Source organism: Nerophis ophidion, linkage group LG13 (genome assembly GCF_033978795.1).
Source record: "Nerophis ophidion isolate RoL-2023_Sa linkage group LG13, RoL_Noph_v1.0, whole genome shotgun sequence".
NCBI lineage: Eukaryota > Metazoa > Chordata > Actinopteri > Syngnathiformes > Syngnathidae > Nerophis > Nerophis ophidion.
In genome coordinates this window covers 2040635-2062981 of record NC_084623.1, presented here as the reverse complement: position 1 = coordinate 2062981, position 22347 = coordinate 2040635, and the positions used below count along the sequence as shown (strand labels likewise).

The 22347-nt window shown below is 37.4% G+C and overlaps 1 protein-coding gene across 1 annotated transcript; it reads left to right on the top strand.

The window, feature by feature from the left end:
- Positions 1 to 477: 477 nt before the first annotated feature.
- serpine3 (serpin peptidase inhibitor, clade E (nexin, plasminogen activator inhibitor type 1), member 3) lies at positions 478 to 22029 on the top strand. Its single transcript, XM_061919405.1, has 7 exons — positions 478 to 793; positions 1431 to 1649; positions 6787 to 7059; positions 11467 to 11665; positions 11945 to 12129; positions 19383 to 19466; positions 21983 to 22029. Exons 1-7 carry the CDS (start codon positions 541 to 543, stop codon positions 22027 to 22029), a joined length of 1260 nt encoding a protein of 419 aa, XP_061775389.1. The 5' UTR covers positions 478 to 540.
- Positions 22030 to 22347: the final 318 nt, after the last annotated feature.

Sequence of the window (22347 nt, the reverse complement as noted above, 5' to 3'; positions counted from 1 at the left end):
ACTCAATGTCCAGCACCACTCGGACTCAATGTCCAGCACCACTCGGACTCAATGTCCAGCACCTCCCTGTTGACATGTTCAAAGTTCTTCCGGAGGTGGGAATTGAAACTTGGTCTGACAGGAGACTCTGCCAGAACTTCCCAGCAGAACCTCACAACGTGTTTGGACCTGCCAGGTCTGTCCGGCATCCTCCCACATATTAATTATGTTACGCAATATGATGTATAATTATTATATATCATGATAATAATGATCATATATGGCATTATATGTATAATCATAATGCTTATTATTATTATATATACTTATATATAATAATGCTTGTTTGCATGATTGATGATGTACAATAATAAATATTATATATAACAATGAATGTACATAATATTGATGTCTAATAATACTTGTAGTGAATAAATATAGTTATATATGTATATAAATATTGATTATATGGATCATAATCAATGTTTGTTGCAGGTGGTTAAGTTGCTTTCAAACAGGAAGCATCAAGCACGTCCACTTCCTGTCTGCGAGGTGGAGGAAATGTGGCGCCTGTCCTCCATCTTGTTGCTGCTCATCCTGGCGTCTCCCAGCCGTGGCGTCCCGCAGGCGTCCTTGCGCCATCTTCACGCCAGCTTCGCCGTGCGCCTGTACCGCGCCCTCGCCGACGGCCGGCCCGACGCCAACGCGGTCGTCTCCCCCGCCGGCGTGGCCGCCTCGCTGGGTCTGTTGCAGCTGGGCGCCAGGGGAACCACGCTGGCCCAGCTGGAGGGCAGCCTGGGCTACGACCTCAACGGTAGGCGGGGCCGCTGCTACCAGGTGGGCGGGGCCGCTGCTACCAGGTGGGCGGGGCTGCTGGTACCAGGTGGGCGGGGCTGCTGGTACCAGGTGGGCGGGGCCGCTGCTACCAGGTGGGCGGGGCCGCTGCTACCAGGTGGGCGGGGCTGCTGGTACCAGGTGGGCGGGGCTGCTGGTACCAGGTAGGCGGGGCCGCTGGTACCAGGTGGCGTTGGGCTGCTAATTTCATTACGTGTCGCTGGTGGAGAGGTCGCCATGTTTCATTATCCGAGCGGCTGATTGGTGGACGAGAAGTCAGGTGACATAGACCCAGGAAGGCTGTCTTTGCATTAGGAGCCGCACTTCTTGCTGCACTTCCTGCTCCACTTCCAGCTGCACTTCCTGTTTCACTTCCTGCTGCACTTCCTGTTTCACTTCCTGCTGCACTTCCTGTAAACTTCCTGTTTCACTTCCTGCTGCACTTCCTGCTCCACTATTTCCTAGTAGCAGTATTAAAGTAAAAAAAAGGGGTCAAAAGAAGCATTAAAGTGTAAAAAGAAGTATTAAAAAGAAGTATTTATGTATTAAAAACAAGTATTAAGAGAAAGTATTAGTTGGCAGGTTGAGTTGAAAGCAGACGACCTCTGACCTTGCAGATGTTGAGGTTCGAGAGCCGCTGTTGCAGTGGCGATGGCAGGAGAACAACGGGAGCGGTGCGGGGGCGGGGCTACAGCAGACCTGCGTCCTATTGGTGCAGAGCGGCGTCCACCTGGCAGGTGACTTCCTGCACAACTCTGCCACCTGGGCCCACGTCACCGTGATGCCCGCCAACTTCAGTCTGTTGCTGGACCACAGCAGGCAGAGTCCTGGTAGGAGCGCTCTTCCAACACTCGGGTGGCTGTAGGCAACCTCCTGTCTTAATGATGGGCGGGACCTGCTGAGACAGGAAGTGATGCAATCACATGCTACTTCTTTTTGAATGACAAACAACTACAGCATCACTGTTGTTTTGGATTATAAAATTGTTGTTGTTTTAGCAAATCAAGTTGTTGTTTTGGCAAATCAAGTTGTTGTTTTTGCAAATAAGGTTGTTGTTTTGGCAAATAAGGTTGTTGTTTTGGCAAATAAGGTTGTTGTTTTGGCAGATCAAGTTGTTGTTTTGGCAAATCAAGTTGTTGTTTTTGCAAATAAGGTTGTTGTTTTGGCAAATAAGGTTGTTGTTTTGGCAAATAAGGTTGTTGTTTTGGCAAATAAGGTTGTTGTTTTGGCAGATCAAGTTGTTGTTTTGGCAGATCAAGTTGTTGTTTTGGCAAATAAGGTTGTTTTGGCAAATCAAGTTGTTGTTTTGGCAAATCAAGTTGTTGTTTTGGCAAATCAAGTTGTTGTTTTGGCAAATAAGGTTGTTGTTTTGGCAGATCAAGTTGTTGTTTTGGCAAATAAGGTTGTTGTTTTGGCAGATCAAGTTGTTGTTTTGGCAAATCAAGTTGTTGTTTTTGCAAATAAGGTTGTTGTTTTGGCAAATAAGGTTGTTGTTTTGGCAAATCAAGTTGTTGTTTTTGCAAATAAGGTTGTTGTTTTTTGCAAATCAAGTTGTTGTTTTGGCAAATCAAGTTGTTGTTTTTGCAAATAAGGTTGTTGTTTTGGCAAATAAGGTTGTTGTTTTGGCAGATCAAGTTGTTGTTTTGGCAAATAAGGTTGTTGTTTTGGCAGATCAAGTTGTTGTTTTGGCAAATAAGGTTGTTGTTTTTTGCAAATCAAGTTGTTGTTTTGGCAAATCAAGTTGTTGTTTTTGCAAATAAGGTTGTTGTTTTGGCAAATAAGGTTGTTGTTTTGGCAAATAAGGTTGTTGTTTTTGCAAATAAGGTTGTTGTTTTGGCAAATAAGGTTGTTGTTTTGGCAAATAAGGTTGTTGTTTTGGCAAATAAGGTTGTTGTTTTGGCAGATCAAGTTGTTGTTTTGGCAAATCAAGTTGTTGTTTTTGCAAATAAGGTTGTTGTTTTGGCAAATAAGGTTGTTGTTTTGGCAAATCAAGTTGTTGTTTTTGCAAATAAGGTTGTTGTGTTTTGCAAATCAAGTTGTTGTTTTGGCAAATCAAGTGGTTGTTTTTGCAAATAAGGTTGTTGTTTTGGCAAATAAGGTTGTTGTTTTGGCAAATAAGGTTGTTGTTTTGGCAAATAAGGTTGTTGTTTTGGCAAATAAGGTTGTTGTTTTGGCAGATCAAGTTGTTGTTTTGGCAAATCAAGTTGTTGTTTTTGCAAATAAGGTTGTTGTTTTGGCAAATAAGGTTGTTGTTTTGGCAAATCAAGTTGTTGTTTTTGCAAATAAGGTTGTTGTGTTTTGCAAATCAAGTTGTTGTTTTGGCAAATCAAGTTGTTGTTTTTGCAAATAAGGTTGTTGTTTTGGCAAATAAGGTTGTTGTTTTGGCAAATAAGGTTGTTGTTTTGGCAAATAAGGTTGTTGTTTTGGCAAATAAGGTTGTTGTTTTGGCAGATCAAGTTGTTGTTTTGGCAAATCAAGTTGTTGTTTTTGCAAATAAGGTTGTTGTTTTGGCAAATAAGGTTGTTGTTTTGGCAAATCAAGTTGTTGTTTTTGCAAATAAGGTTGTTGTGTTTTGCAAATCAAGTTGTTGTTTTGGCAAATCAAGTTGTTGTTTTTGCAAATAAGGTTGTTGTTTTGGCAAATAAGGTTGTTGTTTTGGCAAATAAGGTTGTTGTTTTGGCAAATAAGGTTGTTGTTTTGGCAGATCAAGTTGTTGTTTTGGCAAATAAGGTTGTTGTTTTGGCAAATAAGGTTGTTGTTTTGGCAAATAAGGTTGTTGTTTTTTGCAAATCAAGTTGTTGTTTTGGCAAATCAAGTTGTTGTTTTTGCAAATAAGGTTGTTGTTTTGGCAAATAAGGTTGTTGTTTTGGCAAATAAGGTTGTTGTTTTTGCAAATAAGGTTGTTGTTTTGGCAAATAAGGTTGTTGTTTTGGCAAATAAGGTTGTTGTTTTGGCAAATAAGGTTGTTGTTTTGGCAGATCAAGTTGTTGTTTTGGCAAATCAAGTTGTTGTTTTTGCAAATAAGGTTGTTGTTTTGGCAAATAAGGTTGTTGTTTTGGCAAATCAAGTTGTTGTTTTTGCAAATAAGGTTGTTGTTTTGGCAAATAAGGTTGTTGTTTTGGCAAATCAAGTTGTTGTTTTTGCAAATAAGGTTGTTGTGTTTTGCAAATCAAGTTGTTGTTTTGGCAAATCAAGTTGTTGTTTTTGCAAATAAGGTTGTTGTTTTGGCAAATAAGGTTGTTGTTTTGGCAAATAAGGTTGTTGTTTTGGCAAATAAGGTTGTTGTTTTGGCAAATAAGGTTGTTGTTTTGGCAGATCAAGTTGTTGTTTTGGCAAATCAAGTTGTTGTTTTTGCAAATAAGGTTGTTGTTTTGGCAAATCAAGTTGTTGTTTTTGCAAATAAGGTTGTTGTGTTTTGCAAATCAAGTTGTTGTTTTGGCAAATCAAGTTGTTGTTTTTGCAAATAAGGTTGTTGTTTTGGCAAATAAGGTTGTTGTTTTGGCAAATAAGGTTGTTGTTTTGGCAAATAAGGTTGTTGTTTTGGCAAATAAGGTTGTTGTTTTGGCAGATCAAGTTGTTGTTTTGGCAAATCAAGTTGTTGTTTTTGCAAATAAGGTTGTTGTTTTGGCAAATAAGGTTGTTGTTTTGGCAAATCAAGTTGTTGTTTTTGCAAATAAGGTTGTTGTGTTTTGCAAATCAAGTTGTTGTTTTGGCAAATCAAGTTGTTGTTTTTGCAAATAAGGTTGTTGTTTTGGCAAATAAGGTTGTTGTTTTGGCAAATAAGGTTGTTGTTTTGGCAAATAAGGTTGTTGTTTTGGCAGATCAAGTTGTTGTTTTGGCAAATAAGGTTGTTGTTTTGGCAAATAAGGTTGTTGTTTTGGCAAATAAGGTTGTTGTTTTTTGCAAATCAAGTTGTTGTTTTGGCAAATCAAGTTGTTGTTTTTGCAAATAAGGTTGTTGTTTTGGCAAATAAGGTTGTTGTTTTGGCAAATAAGGTTGTTGTTTTTGCAAATAAGGTTGTTGTTTTGGCAAATAAGGTTGTTGTTTTGGCAAATAAGGTTGTTGTTTTGGCAAATAAGGTTGTTGTTTTGGCAGATCAAGTTGTTGTTTTGGCAAATCAAGTTGTTGTTTTTGCAAATAAGGTTGTTGTTTTGGCAAATAAGGTTGTTGTTTTGGCAAATCAAGTTGTTGTTTTTGCAAATAAGGTTGTTGTGTTTTGCAAATCAAGTTGTTGTTTTGGCAAATCAAGTTGTTGTTTTTGCAAATAAGGTTGTTGTTTTGGCAAATAAGGTTGTTGTTTTGGCAAATAAGGTTGTTGTTTTGGCAAATAAGGTTGTTGTTTTGGCAAATAAGGTTGTTGTTTTGGCAGATCAAGTTGTTGTTTTGGCAAATCAAGTTGTTGTTTTTGCAAATAAGGTTGTTGTTTTGGCAAATAAGGTTGTTGTTTTGGCAAATCAAGTTGTTGTTTTTGCAAATAAGGTTGTTGTGTTTTGCAAATCAAGTTGTTGTTTTGGCAAATCAAGTTGTTGTTTTTGCAAATAAGGTTGTTGTTTTGGCAAATAAGGTTGTTGTTTTGGCAAATAAGGTTGTTGTTTTGGCAAATAAGGTTGTTGTTTTGGCAAATAAGGTTGTTGTTTTGGCAGATCAAGTTGTTGTTTTGGCAAATCAAGTTGTTGTTTTTGCAAATAAGGTTGTTGTTTTGGCAAATAAGGTTGTTGTTTTGGCAAATCAAGTTGTTGTTTTTGCAAATAAGGTTGTTGTGTTTTGCAAATCAAGTTGTTGTTTTGGCAAATCAAGTTGTTGTTTTTGCAAATAAGGTTGTTGTTTTGGCAAATAAGGTTGTTGTTTTGGCAAATAAGGTTGTTGTTTTGGCAAATAAGGTTGTTGTTTTGGCAGATCAAGTTGTTGTTTTGGCAAATAAGGTTGTTGTTTTGGCAAATAAGGTTGTTGTTTTGGCAAATAAGGTTGTTGTTTTGGCAGATCAAGTTGTTGTTTTGGCAAATCAAGTTGTTGTTTTTGCAAATCAGGTTGTTGTTTTGGCAAATAAGGTTGTTGTTTTGGCAAATAAGGTTGTTGTTTTGGCAGATCAAGTTGTTGTTTTGGCAAATCAAGTTGTTGTTTTGGCAAATAAGGTTGTTGTTTTGGCAAATAAGGTTGTTGTTTTGGCAGATCAAGTTGTTGTTTTGGCAAATCAAGTTGTTGTTTTGGCAAATAAGGTTGTTGTTTTGGCAAATAAGGTTGTTGTTTTGGCAAATAAGGTTGTTGTTTTGGCAAATAAGGTTGTTGTTTTGGCAGATCAAGTTGTTGTTTTGGCAAATCAAGTTGTTGTTTTTGCAAATAAGGTTGTTGTTTTGGCAAATAAGGTTGTTGTTTTGGCAAATAAGGTTGTTGTTTTGGCAAATAAGGTTGTTGTTTTGGCAGATCAAGTTGTTGTTTTGGCAAATAAGGTTGTTGTTTTGGCAAATAAGGTTGTTGTTTTGGCAAATAAGGTTGTTGTTTTGGCAGATCAAGTTGTTGTTTTGGCAAATCAAGTTGTTGTTTTTGCAAATAAGGTTGTTGTTTTGGCAAATAAGGTTGTTGTTTTGGCAAATAAGGTTGTTGTTTTGGCAGATCAAGTTGTTGTTTTGGCAAATCAAGTTGTTGTTTTGGCAAATAAGGTTGTTGTTTTGGCAAATAAGGTTGTTGTTTTGGCAGATCAAGTTGTTGTTTTGGCAAATCAAGTTGTTGTTTTGGCAAATAAGGTTGTTGTTTTGGCAAATAAGGTTGTTGTTTTGGCAAATAAGGTTGTTGTTTTGGCAGATCAAGTTGTTGTTTTGGCAAATCAAGTTGTTGTTTTGGCAAATAAGGTTGTTGTTTTGGCAAATAAGGTTGTTGTTTTGGCAAATAAGGTTGTTGTTTTGGCAAATAAGGTTGTTTTTTGCAAAAGTCATTTGGTGTACCTAATGACATGTCCCGTCGGCATGGTAACGTGAGCCGGTTTCCCGCGCCCAGATGAGGCGTGGCCCCTGCAGGCAGGAAGTAGCAGCGGCGAGCCGTCGGGCTCAGGTGAGGGCCAGCAGGGGGCGGAGTCGGCGGCGGCCAGGTGGGGCGGCGGCCTGCAGATGGCACTGGTCAACAGGGTGGTGTTCAAGGGGGTGTGGCAGCAGCAGTTCTCCTTCAGCAGCACCCTCAACTTACCCTTCGTCCTGGCAGACGGCACAGCCATCAAAGTACCCATGATGCATCAGGCCACCCAGGTGGGCTTCGGTAAGACTCTCTTCCGCGCTTCTTCCTGCCTTTCAAGTGGAAAAAGAAGCCAAGTAGCAGTCCGGTCTCAAAAGAAATATTCCCCTGAACAAAGAAGTATTCAAGTGTACAAAGAAGTATTCAAGTGTTAAAAGAAGTATTCAAGTGTTAAAAGAAGTATTCAAGTGTTAAAAGAAGTATTCAAGTGTTAAAAGAAGTATTCAAGTGTTAAAAGAAGTATTCAAGTGTTAAAAGAAGTATTCAAGTGTACAAAGAAGTATTCAAGTGTTAAAAGAAGTATTCAAGTGTTAAAAGAAGTATTCAAGTGTTAAAAGAAATATTCAAGTGTTAAAAGAAGTATTCAAGTGTTAAAAGAAGTATTCAAGTGTACAAAGAAGTATTCAAGTGTTAAAAGAAGTATTCAAGTGTTAAAAGAAGTATTCAAGTGTACAAAGAAGTATTCAAGTGTTAAAAGAAGTATTCAAGTGTTAAAAGAAGTATTCAAGTGTTAAAAGAAGTATTCAAGTGTTAAAAGAAGTATTCAAGTGTACAAAGAAGTATTCAAGTGTTAAAAGAAGTATTCAAGTGTTAAAAGAAGTATTCAAGTGTTAAAAGAAGTATTCAAGTGTTAAAAGAAGTATTCAAGTGTTAAAAGAAGTATTCAAGTGTTAAAAGAAGTATTCAAGTGTTAAAAGAAGTATTCAAGTGTTAAAAGAAGTATTCAAGTGTACAAAGAAGTATTCAAGTGTTAAAAGAAGTATTCAAGTGTTAAAAGAAGTATTCAAGTGTTAAAATAAGTATTCAAGTGTTAAAAGAAGTATTCAAGTGTTAAAAGAAGTATTCAAGTGTTAAAAGAAGTATTCAAGTGTTAAAAGAAGTATTCAAGTGTTAAAAGAAGTATTCAAGTGTTAAAAGAAGTATTCAAGTGTACAAAGAAGTATTCAAGTGTTAAAAGAAGTATTCAAGTGTTAAAAGAAGTATTCAAGTGTTAAAAGAAGTATTCAAGTGTTAAAAGAAGTATTCAAGTGTTTAAAGAAGTATTGAAGTGTTAAAAGAAGTATTCAAGTGTACAAAGAAGTATTCAAGTGTTAAAAGAAGTATTCAAGTGTTAAAAGAAGTATTCAAGTGTTAAAAGAAGTATTCAAGTGTTAAAAGAAGTATTCAAGTGTTAAAAGAAGTATTCAAGTGTTAAAAGAAGTATTCAAGTGTACAAAGAAGTATTCAAGTGTTAAAAGAAGTATTCAAGTGTTAAAAGAAGTATTCAAGTGTTAAAATAAGTATTCAAGTGTTAAAAGAAGTATTCAAGTGTTAAAAGAAGTATTCAAGTGTTAAAAGAAGTATTCAAGTGTTAAAAGAAGTATTCAAGTGTTAAAAGAAGTATTCAAGTGTACAAAGAAGTATTCAAGTGTTAAAAGAAGTATTCAAGTGTTAAAAGAAGTATTCAAGTGTTAAAAGAAGTATTCAAGTGTACAAAGAAGTATTCAAGTGTTAAAAGAAGTATTCAAGTGTTAAAAGAAGTATTCAAGTGTTAAAAGAAGTATTCAAGTGTTAAAAGAAGTATTCAAGTGTTAAAAGAAGTATTCAAGTGTACAAAGAAGTATTCAAGTGTACAAAGAAGTATTCAAGTGTTAAAAGAAGTATTCAAGTGTTAAAAGAAGTATTCAAGTGTTAAAAGAAATATTCAAGTGTTAAAAGAAGTATTCAAGTGTACAAAGAAGTATTCAAGTGTAAACATAAGTATTCAAGTGTAAACATAAGTATTCAAGTGTTAAAAGAAGTATTCAAGTGTACAAAGAAGTATTCAAGTGTTAAAAGAAGTATTCAAGTGTTAAAAGAAGTATTCAAGTGTTAAAAGAAGTATTCAAGTGTTAAAAGAAGTATTCAAGTGTTAAAAGAAGTATTCAAGTGTACAAAGAAGTATTCAAGTGTTAAAAGAAGTATTCAAGTGTTAAAAGAAGTATTCAAGTGTTAAAAGAAATATTCAAGTGTTAAAAGAAGTATTCAAGTGTTAAAAGAAGTATTCAAGTGTACAAAGAAGTATTCAAGTGTTAAAAGAAGTATTCAAGTGTTAAAAGAAGTATTCAAGTGTTAAAAGAAATATTCAAGTGTTAAAAGAAGTATTCAAGTGTTAAAAGAAGTATTCAAGTGTACAAAGAAGTATTCAAGTGTTAAAAGAAGTATTCAAGTGTTAAAAGAAGTATTCAAGTGTACAAAGAAGTATTCAAGTGTTAAAAGAAGTATTCAAGTGTTAAAAGAAGTATTCAAGTGTTAAAAGAAGTATTCAAGTGTTAAAAGAAGTATTCAAGTGTACAAAGAAGTATTCAAGTGTTAAAAGAAGTATTCAAGTGTTAAAAGAAGTATTCAAGTGTTAAAAGAAGTATTCAAGTGTTAAAAGAAGTATTCAAGTGTTAAAAGAAGTATTCAAGTGTTAAAAGAAGTATTCAAGTGTTAAAAGAAGTATTCAAGTGTTAAAAGAAGTATTCAAGTGTTAAAAGAAATATTCAAGTGTTAAAAGAAGTATTCAAGTGTTAAAAGAAGTATTCAAGTGTACAAAGAAGTATTCAAGTGTTAAAAGAAGTATTCAAGTGTTAAAAGAAGTATTCAAGTGTACAAAGAAGTATTCAAGTGTTAAAAGAAGTATTCAAGTGTTAAAAGAAGTATTCAAGTGTACAAAGAAGTATTCAAGTGTTAAAAGAAGTATTCAAGTGTTAAAAGAAGTATTCAAGTGTTAAAAGAAATATTCAAGTGTTAAAAGAAGTATTCAAGTGTTAAAAGAAGTATTCAAGTGTACAAAGAAGTATTCAAGTGTTAAAAGAAGTATTCAAGTGTTAAAAGAAGTATTCAAGTGTTAAAAGAAGTATTCAAGTGTTAAAAGAAATATTCAAGTGTTAAAAGAAGTATTCAAGTGTTAAAAGAAGTATTCAAGTGTACAAAGAAGTATTCAAGTGTTAAAAGAAGTATTCAAGTGTTAAAAGAAGTATTCAAGTGTACAAAGAAGTATTCAAGTGTTAAAAGAAGTATTCAAGTGTTAAAAGAAGTATTCAAGTGTTAAAAGAAGTATTCAAGTGTACAAAGAAGTATTCAAGTGTTAAAAGAAGTATTCAAGTGTACAAAGAAGTATTCATGTGTGTAAAGAAGTATTCAAGTTTAAAAATATAAGTGCAAAAATATTTATTGCAGTGTAAAAATAAGTGTTGCAACCAGTATTGAAGTATTAAAATGTTAATTGTAGGAATTGTACAAAAGTGTAACAACATGTAATAATATATACAAGTATATATATATATATATGTATATATATATATACACATGTTATATACATACAGTGTATGTATATATATATATAAGCGTAATAAGTGTGTAATAGTATATCGAAGTATATATATAATACATAAAAGTGGAGAAATGTGTAATAATATATAAATGTATGTATATATAGTATATAAAAGTATGTATGTATATATAGTATGTAAAAGTTTGTATATATAGTATATACAAGTATTTATATATATATAGTATATAAAAGTATGTATATATGGTAAATTAAAGTATGTATATATATATATATAGTCAATAAAAGAGTATAAATGTGTAATTGTATATAAATGTATGTATATATATCCATCCATCCATTTTCTACCGCTTATTCCCTTATCGGGGTCGCTGGCGCCTATCTCAGCTTTATACCCTTTTATTTAATATAAATGTATATATATATTAAATAAAAGGGTATAAATGTGTAGTTGTATATAAACATAAGTATGTATATATGCTACATAAAACTATGTATATATAGTATATAAAAGTAAGTATGTGTATATATAAAGTCAATATAAGAGTATAATTTTGTAATAGTATATTTTTGAATTGAATTTAAATATTTGATTTCAAACCTGCACAGTACAACTAAACACAGTTTTTGTTTTTGTTTACATGTTGGCAAAGATATTTATGCAAGGTTTGATGAAGCAGCTGATTGGAAGACTTTGGCCCCTCCCACATTTCACATCAACAATATAACACAACAACAATACTCTGGGAACTAAACAACAACAACTCCTGTACACTAACAATACTATTAGACAAGACAAAACACACACACACACACACACACACACACACACACACACACACACACACACACACACACACACACACACTTCTCTCCCATGGCTGCTGAGGGCATCACTCTCTTTCCTCCTCGTACTTCTTCAGTACTTACATACATGTCAAGTATGTATGGATAGTAAATAAAAGTGTATAAATGTGTAGTTGTATATAAACATAAGTATATATATTTACATATGTGTGTGTGTGTATATATATATATATATACATATATATATATATATATATATATATATATATATATATATATATACATATATATATATATAGTCAATAAAAGGGTATGAATGTGTCCACCAGGTGAGTTTAGGGCGGGGTCAGAGCACAGGTACGCGGTGTTGGAGCTGCCTTACCTGAGTCCCTACCTGAGCCTCCAGGTGGTGCTGCCACGTGACAAGAAGACGCCGCTGTCCTCGCTGGAGACGCAGCTCAGTGTGGGTCACATGACCTCCTGGGAGGCGGGCCTGAAAAGGACCAAGATGGACGTCTTCCTGCCCAGGTGACGGTCTCACCTGGAAGCACACCTTCTTCTTCTTCTTGTGTGAGTTCAGGAGGTGTGTGTGTGTGCGTGTGTGCATGCGTGCGTGCGTGCGTGTGTGTGTGTGCGTGTGTGTGTGCGTGTGTGTGTGTGTGTGTGTGTGTGTGTGTGTGTGTGTGTGTGTGTGTGTGTGTGTGTGTGTGTGTGTGTGTGTGCGTGTGTGCGTGTGCGTGTGTGTGTGTGTGTGTGTGTGTGTGTGTGTGTGTGTGTGTGTGTGTGTGTGTGTGTGTGTGTGTGCAGGTTCAACCTCCGCAACAACTTCAACTTGAGGTGGTCACTTCCTGTCCTGGGCCTCACCCACCTCTTTAGCCCCGCCCACGCCAACTTCTCTGCAATGTCACATGACGCAGTCTACGTGTCGGACGCCATCCACGACGTCGCCATCCAGGTGACCGAGGACGGCACCAAGGCCGCCGCTGCCACAGGTACACTTCCACTCATTACGTGTACTACCAAGTACACTTCCACTCATTACGTGTACTACCAAGTACACTTCCACTCATTACGTGTACTACCAAGTACACTTCCACTCATTACGTGTACTACCAAGTACACTTCCACTCATTACGTGTACTACCAAGTACACTTCCACTCATTACGTGTACTACCAAGTACACTTCCACTCATTACGTGTACTACCAAGTACACTTCCACTCATTACGTGTACTACCAAGTACACTTCCACTCATTACGTGTACTACCAAGTACACTTCCACTCATTACGTGTACTACCAAGTACACTTCCACTCATTACGTGTACTACCAAGTACACTTCCACTCATTACGTGTACTACCAAGTACACTTCCACTCATTACGTGTACTACCAAGTACACTTCCACTCATTACGTGTACTACCAAGTACACTTCCACTCATTACGTGTACTACCAAGTACACTTCCACTCATTACGTGTACTACCAAGTACACTTCCACTCATTACGTGTACTACCAAGTACACTTCCACTCATTACGTGTACTACCAAGTACACTTCCACTCATTACGTGTACTACCAAGTACACTTCCACTCATTACGTGTACTACCAAGTACACTTCCACTCATTACGTGTACTACCAAGTACACTTCCACTCATTACGTGTACTACCAAGTACACTTCCACTCATTAAGTGTACTACCAAGTACACTTCCACTCATTACGTGTACTACCAAGTACACTTCCACTCATTACGTGTACTACCAAGTACACTTCCACTCATTACGTGTACTACCAAGTACACTTCCACTCATTACGTGTACTACCAAGTACACTTCCACTCATTACGTGTACTACCAAGTACACTTCCACTCATTACGTGTACTACCAAGTACACTTCCACTCATTACGTGTACTACCAAGTACACTTCCACTCATTACGTGTACTACCAAGTACACTTCCACTCATTACGTGTACTACCAAGTACACTTCCACTTATTACGTGTACTACCAAGTACACTTCCACTCATTACGTGTACTACCAAGTACACTTCCACTCATTACGTGTACTACCAAGTACACTTCCATTCATTACGTGTACTACCAAGTACACTTCCACTCATTACGTGTACTACCAAGTACACTTCCACTCATTACGTGTACTACCAAGTACACTTCCACTCATTACGTGTACTACCAAGTACACTTCCACTCATTACGTGTACTACCAAGTACACTCCCACTCATTACGTGTACTACCAAGTACACTTCCACTCATTACGTGTACTACCAAGTACACTCCCACTCATTACGTGTACTACCAAGTACACTTCCACTCATTACGTGTACTACCAAGTACACTTCCACTCATTACGTGTACTACCAAGTACACTTCCACTCATTACGTGTACTACCAAGTACACTTCCACTCATTACGTGTACTACCAAGTACACTTCCACTCATTACGTGTACTACCAAGTACACTTCCACTCATTACGTGTACTACCAAGTACACTCCCACTCATTACGTGTACTACCAAGTACACTTCCACTCATTACGTGTACTACCAAGTACACTCCCACTCATTACGTGTACTACCAAGTACACTCCCACTCATTACGTGTACTACCAAGTACACTTCCACTCATTACGTGTACTACCAAGTACACTTCCACTCATTACGTGTACTACCAAGTACACTCCCACTCATTACGTGTACTACCAAGTACACTTCCACTCATTACGTGTACTACCAAGTACACTTCCACTTATTACGTGTACTACCAAGTACACTTCCACTCATTACGTGTACTACCAAGTACACTTCCACTCATTACGTGTACTACCAAGTACACTTCCACTTATTACGTGTACTACCAAGTACACTTCCACTCATTACGTGTACTACCAAGTACACTTCCACTAATAACGTGTACTACCAAGTACACTCCCACTCATTACGTGTACTACCAAGTACACTTCCACTCATTACGTGTACTACCAAGTACACTTCCACTCATTACGTGTACTACCAAGTACACTTCCACTCATTACGTGTACTACAAAGTACACTTCCACTCATTACGTGTACTACCAAGTACACTGCCACTCATTTAACTATACTGTGTAGTACTACTACCAACATTCAACTAGTACTACTACCAACATTCAACTAGTACTACTACCAACATTCAACTATACTGTGTAGTACTACTACCAACATTCAACTATACTGTGTAGTACTACTACCAACATTCAACTAGTACTACTACCAACATTCAACTATACTGTGTAGTACTACTACCAACATTCAACTAGTACTACTACCAACATTCAACTAGTACTACTACCAACATTCAACTAGTACTACTACCAACATTCAACTAGTACTACTACCAACATTCAACTAGTACTACTACCAACATTCAACTATACTGTGTAGTACTACTACCAACATTCAACTAGTACTACTACCAACATTCAACTATACTGTGTAGTACTACTACCAACATTCACCTAGTACTACTACCAACATTCAACTAGTAATACTACCAACATTCAACTAGTACTACTACCAACATTCAACTACACTGTGTAGTACTACTACCAACATTCAACTAGTACTACTACCAACATTCAACTTTACTGTGTAGTACTACTACCAACATCCAACTAGTACTACTACCAACATTCAACTAGTACTACTACCAACATTCAACTATACTGTGTAGTACTACTACCAACATTCAACTAGTACTACTACCAACATTCAACTATACTGTGTAGTACTACTACCAACATTCAACTAGTACTACTACCAACATTCAACTATACTGTGTAGTACTATTACCAATATTCAACTAGTACTACTACCAACATTCAACTATACTGTGTAGTACTACTACCAACATTCAACTAGTACTACTACCAACATTCAACTAGTACTACTACCAACATTCAACTAGTACTACTACCAACATTCAACTATACTGTGTAGTACTACTACCAACATTCAACTAGTACTACTACTAACATTCAACTAGTACCACTACCAACATTCAACTATACTGTGTAGTACTACTACCAACATTCAACTAGTACTACTACCAACATTCAACTATACTGTGTAGTACTACTACACACATTCAACTAGTACTACTACCAACATTCAACTAGTACTACTACCAACATTCAACTATACTGTGTAGTACTACTACCAACATTCAACTAGTACTACTACCAACATTCAACTAGTACTACTACCAACATTCAACTATACTGTGTAGTAATACTACCAACATTAAACTAGTACTACTACCAACATTCAACTAGTACTACTACCAACATTCAACTAGTACTACTACCAACATTCAACTATACTGTGTAGTACTACTACCAACATTCAACTAGTACTACTACCAACATTCAACTAGTACTACTACCAACATTCAACTATACTGTGTAGTACTACTACCAACATTCAACTATACTGTGTAGTACTACTACCAACATTCAACTAGTACTACTACCAACATTCAACTAGTACTACTACCAACATTCAACTAGTACTACTACCAACATTCAACTAGTACTACTACCAACATTCAACTAGTACTACTACCAACATTCAACTATACTGTGTAGTAATACTACCAACATTCAACTAGTACTACTACCAACATTCAACTATACTGTGTAGTACTACTACCAACATTCAACTAGTACTACTACCAACATTCAACTAGTACTACTACCAACATTCAACTAGTACTACTACCAACATTCAACTAGTACTACTACCAACATTCAACTATACTGTGTAGTAATACTACCAACATTCAACTAGTACTACTACCAACATTCAACTATACTGTGTAGTACTACTACCAACATTCAACTAGTACTACTACCAACATTCAACTAGTACTACTACCAACATTCAACTAGTACTACTACCAACATTCAACTAGTACTACTACCAACATTCAACTATACTGTGTAGTACTACTACCAACATTCAACTAGTACTACTACCAACATTCAACTATACTGTGTAGTACTACTACCAACATTCAACTATACTGTGTAGTAATACTACCAACATTCAACTAGTACTACTACCAACATTCAACTATACTGTGTAGTACTACTACCAACATTCAACTAGTACTACTACCAACATTCAACTAGTACTACTATCAACATTCAACTAGTACTACTACCAACATTCAACTATACTGTGTAGTAATACTACCAACATTCAACTAGTACTACTACCAACATTCAACTATACTGTGTAGTACTACTACCAACATTCAACTAGTACTACTACCAACATTCAACTAGTACTACTACCAACATTCAACTAGTACTACTACCAACATTCAACTAGTACTACTACCAACATTCAACTAGTACTACTACCAACATTCAACTATACTGTGTAGTACTACTACCAACATTCAACTATACTGTGTAGTACTACTACCAACATTCAACTAGTACTACTACCAACATTCAACTAGTACTACTACCAACATTCAACTAGTACTACTACCAACATTCAACTATACTGTGTAGTACTACTACCAACATTCAACTATACTGTGTAGTACTACTACCAACATTCAACTAGTACTACTACCAACATTCAACTAGTACTACTACCAACATTCAACTAGTACTACTACCAACATTCAACTATACTGTGTAGTACTACTACCAACATTCAACTAGTACTACTACCAACATTCAACTAGTACTACTACCAACATTCAACTAGTACTACTACCAACATTCAACTAGTACTACTACCAACATTCAACTAGTACTACTACCAACATTCAACTATACTGTGTAGTACTACTACCAACATTCAACTAGTACTACTACCAACATTCAACTAGTACTACTACCAACATTCAACTATACTGTGTAGTACTACTACCAACATTCAACTAGTACTACTACCAACATTCAACTAGTACTACTACCAACATTCAACTAGTACTACTACCAACATTCAACTAGTACTACTACCAACATTCAACTAGTACTACTACCAACATTCAACTAGTACTACTACCAACATTCAACTATACTGTGTAGTACTACTACCAACATTCAACTAGTACTACTACCAACATTCAACTAGTACTACTACCAACATTCAACTAGTACTACTACCAACATTCAACTAGTACTACTACCAACATTCAACTATACTGTGTAGTACTACTACCAACATTCAACTAGTACTACTACCAACATTCAACTAGTACTACTACCAACATTCAACTAGTACTACTACCAACATTCAACTATACTGTGTAGTACTACTACCAACATTCAACTAGTACTACTACCAACATTCAACTATACTGTGTAGTAAGACTGTTAATAATAATGCAAATACTGTAAATCATGTAAATATAATAATGTAAATAATACTTTAAATAATAAAAATGACACTGTAAATAACAATGTAAATAATGTGATTAATGCTGTAAATAAAAAAGTAAATTCTACTGCAAATAATGTAATTACTGTAAATAGAAATACTGTCAATAATGTAGATAATACTATAAATAATGTAAATTATGTAACTAATACTGTACATAATAAATAAATGATAAATGGGTTGTACTTGTATAGCACTTTTCTACCTTCAAGGTACTCAAAGCGCTTTGACACTACTTCCACATTCACACACACATTCACACACTGATGGAGGGAGCTGCCATGCAAGGCGGCAACCAGCACCCATCAGGAGCAAGGGTGAAGTGTCTTGCTCAGGACACAACGGACGTGACGAGGTTGGTACTAGGTGGGATTTGAACCAGGGACCCTCGGGTTGCTGGCACGGCCACTCTACCACTGCTCCACACTGTCCCCATTAAATGTAAATACTATAAATGATAATGTAAATAATGCATAATGATAATGTAAATAATGCATAATGATAATGTAAATAATGCATCATGATAATGTAAATAATGCATAATGATAATGTAAATAATGCATCATGATAATGTAAATAATGCATAATGATAATGTAAATAATGCATCATGATAATGTAAATAATGCATCATGATAATGTAAATAATGCATCATGATAATGTAAATAATGCATCATGATAATGTAAATAATGCATCATGATAATGTAAATAATGCATCATGATAATGTAAATAATGCATCATGATAATGTAAATAATGCATCATCAGTTATAGGATGTTGAGTGCTGATGAGCTAACATGAGTGTACTTGTGCAACAATGGTTCTAACATGAGTGTACTTGTGCAACCATGGTTCTAACATGAGTGTATTTGTGCAACCATGGTTCTAACATGAGAGTACTTGTGCAACCATGGTTCTAACATGAGTTTATTTGGTTCTAACATGAGTGTACTTGTGCAGCCATGGTTCTAACATGAGAGTACTTGTGCAACCATGGTTCTAACATGAGTTTATTTGGTTCTAACATGAGTGTACTTGTGCACCCATGGTTCTAACATGAGTGTACTTGGTTCTAATACGAGTGTACTTGTGCAGCCATGGTTCTAACATGAGTGTACTTGGTTCTAAGATGAGTGTACTTGGTTCTAACATGAGTGTACTTGTGCAGCCATGGTTCTAACATGAGTGTACTTGGTTCTAAGACGAGTGCACTTGGTTCTAACATGAGTGTATTTGTGCAACCATGGTTCTAACATGAGTGTACTTGTGCAACCATGGTACTAACATGAGTGTACTTGTGCGACCATGGTTCTAACATGAGTGTACTTGTGCGACCATGGTTCTAACATGAGTGTATTTGTGCAACCATGGTTCTAACATGAGAGTACTTGTGCAACCATGGTTCTAACATGAGTTTATTTGGTTCTAACATGAGTGTACTTGTGCAGCCATGGTTCTAACATGAGAGTACTTGTGCAACCATGGTTCTAACATGAGTTTATTTGGTTCTAACATGAGTGTACTTGTGCACCCATGGTTCTAACATGAGTGTACTTGGTTCTAATACGAGTGTACTTGTGCAGCCATGGTTCTAACATGAGTGTACTTGGTTCTAAGATGAGTGTACTTGGTTCTAACATGAGTGTACTTGTGCAGTCATGGTTCTAACATGAGTGTACTTGGTTCTAAGACGAGTGTACTTGGTTCTAACATGAGTGTACTTGTGCAGTCATGGTTCTAACATGAGTGTACTTGGTTCTAACATGAGTGTACTTTCTGCAGCCATGGTTCTTCTCAAACGCTCAAGAGCTGCAGTCTTCAAGGTGGATCGTCCCTTCCTGTTCCTGCTGAGACACATGAGAACTGGTACATGTTGATGTTTTACTCCTTCATCTTTTTTAGTTGTCATCCACTAAATGATGGGGAATACAAGATGTTATTCTGAGTTTTGGTACAACAATGACGTGTAGAAAGGTTGTGTAGTTGTGATACAACAATGATGTGTGTATTCATATTATGAAGGTTTATTGAGGTGTACTGGAGAGGAAAGTGGAACCTGGGATTCAGGAGGAACAGTGTGGTTTTTGTCCTGGTGGTGGAACTGTGGACCAGCTCTATACTCTGGGCAGGGTTCTTGAGGGTGCATGGGAGTTTGCCCAACCAGTCTACATGTGCTTTGTGGACTTGGAGAAGGCATTGGACCGTGTCCCTCGGGAAGTCCTGTGGGGAGTGCTCAGAGAGTATGGGGTATGGGACTGTCTTATTGTGGCGGTCCACTCCCTCTATGATCAGTGTCAGAACATAGTCCACTCCCTGTATGATCAGTGTCAGAACATAGTCCACTCCCTGTATGATCAGTGTCAGAACATAGTCCACTCCCTGTATGATCAGTGTCAGAACATAGTCCACTCCCTGTATGATCAGTGTCAGAACAGTCCACTCCCTGTATGATCAGTGTCAGCACATAGTCCACTCCCTGTATGATCAGTGTCAGAACATAGTCCACTCCCTGTATGATCAGTGTCAGAACATAGTCCACTCCCTGTATGATCAGTGTCAGAACATAGTCCTCTCCCTGTATGATCAGTGTCAGAACATAGTCCTCTCCCTGTATGATCAGTGTCAGAACATAGTCCTCTCCCTGTATGATCAGTGTCAGAACATAGTCCTCTCCCTGTATGATCAGTGTCAGAACATAGTCCACTCCCTGTATGATCAGTGTCAGAACATAGTCCACTCCCTGTATGATCAGTGTCAGAACATAGTCCACTCCCTGTATGATCAGTGTCAGAACATAGTCCACTCCCTGTATGATCAGTGTCAGAACATAGTCCTCTCCCTGTATGATCAGTGTCAGAACATAGTCCACTCCCTGTATGATCAGTGTCAGAACATAGTCCACTCCCTGTATGATCAGTGTCAGAACATAGTCCACTCCCTGTATGATCAGTGTCAGAACATAGTCCTCTCCCTGTATGATCAGTGTCAGAACATAGTCCTCTCCCTGTATGATCAGTGTCAGAACATAGTCCACTCCCTGTATGATCAGTGTCAGAACATAGTCCACTCCCTGTATGATCAGTGTCAGAACATAGTCCACTCCCTGTATGATCAGTGTCAGAACATAGTCCACTCCCTGTATGATCAGTGTCAGAACATAGTCCACTCCCTGTATGATCAGTGTCAGAACATAGTCCACTCCCTGTATGATCAGTGTCAGAACATAGTCCACTCCCTGTATGATCAGTGTCAGAACATAGTCCACTCCCTGTATGATCAGTGTCAGAACATAGTCCACTCCCTGTATGATCAGTGTCAGAACATAGTCCACTCCCTGTATGATCAGTGTCAGAACTTGGTCCACATTGCTGGCAGTAAGTCGGACACGTTTCCAGTGAGGGTTGGACTCCGACAAGGCTGTCCTTTGTCATCCATTCTGTTCAGAACTATTATGGACAGAATTTCTAGGCGCAGTCAAGGCGTTGAGGGGTTCCGGTTTGGTGGCTGCGGGATTAGGTCTCTGCTTTTTGCAGATGATGTGGTCCTGATGGCTTCATCTGGCCAGGATCTTCAGCTCTCACTGGATTGGTTCGCAGCCGAGTGTGAAGCGACCGGGATGAGAATCAGCACATCCAAGTCCGAGTCCATGGTTCTTGCCCAGAAAAGAGTGGAGTGCTTTCCCCAGGTTGGGGAGGAGACCCTGCCCCAAGTGGAGGAGTTCAAGTACCTAGGAGTCTTGTTCACAAGTGAGGGAAGAGTGGATGGTGAGATCGACAGGCGGATCGGTGCGGCGTCTTCAGTAATGCGGACGTTGTACCGATCCGTTGTGGTGAAGAAGGAGCTGAGCCGGAAGGCAAAGCCCTCAATTTAACCGTCGATCTACGTTCCCATCCTCACCTATGGTCATGAGCTTTGGGTCATGACCGAAAGGACAAGATCACGGGTACAAGCGGCCCAAATGAGTTTGGGTCTCTCCCTTAGAGATAGGGTGAGAAGCTCTGCCATCCGTGAGGAACTCAAAGTAAAGCCGCTGCTCCTCCACATGGAGAGGAGCCAGATGAGGTGGTTCGGGCATCTGGTCAGGATGCCACCCCAACGCCTCCCTAGGGAGGTGTTTAGGGCACGTCCAGCTGGTAGGAGGCCACGGGGAAGACCCAGGACACGTTGGGAAGACTATGTCTCCTGGCTGGCCTGGGAAGTCCTCGGGATTCCCCGGGAAGAACTGGACCAAGTGGCTGAGGAGAGGGAAGTCTGGGCTTCCCTGCTTGTGCTGCTGCCCCCGTGACCCCACCTTGGATAAGCGGAAGAAATTGGATGGATGGATCTAAAACAATATTTTTTATTTAGTCTAAAACTTTACTACTATTTTTGTGTCATTTCAGGATCCATTTTGTTTATTGGCAGAGTGATGAACCCATCAGAGCTATGACCTGTTACACACACACACACACACACACACACACACACACACACACACACACACACACACACACACACACACAATTTATAGCAGGAAGTGCAGAAGGGAGAAAGTATTTATGTAAATGTATATATAAATGTGTGTGTGTAAATAAACTTTTTATCCTTGCTGTGTTTTTCCTTCAATAGTTAATCACTTGTGTAAAAAAAGGCTGAGACAATGAAAGGATATATATATATATATATGTATATATATATATATGTATATACATATATATATATATGTATATATATATATATATATATGTATATATATATACACGTGTGT

What these genes read in the sequence shown, in the direction of transcription:
- serpine3 (XM_061919405.1), top strand. Translation starts at nt 541, where the DNA reads ATGTGGCGCCTGTCCTCCATCTTGTTGCTGCTCATCCTGGCGTCTCCC. An exon ending in GGCCACCCAGGTGGGCTTCG is followed by an intron (nt 7,060 to 11,466) that starts GTAAGACTCTCT and finishes TGTGTCCACCAG; the next exon opens with GTGAGTTTAGGGCGGGGTCA. An exon ending in GCTGAGACACATGAGAACTG is followed by an intron (nt 19,467 to 21,982) that starts GTACATGTTGAT and finishes GTGTCATTTCAG; the next exon opens with GATCCATTTTGTTTATTGGC.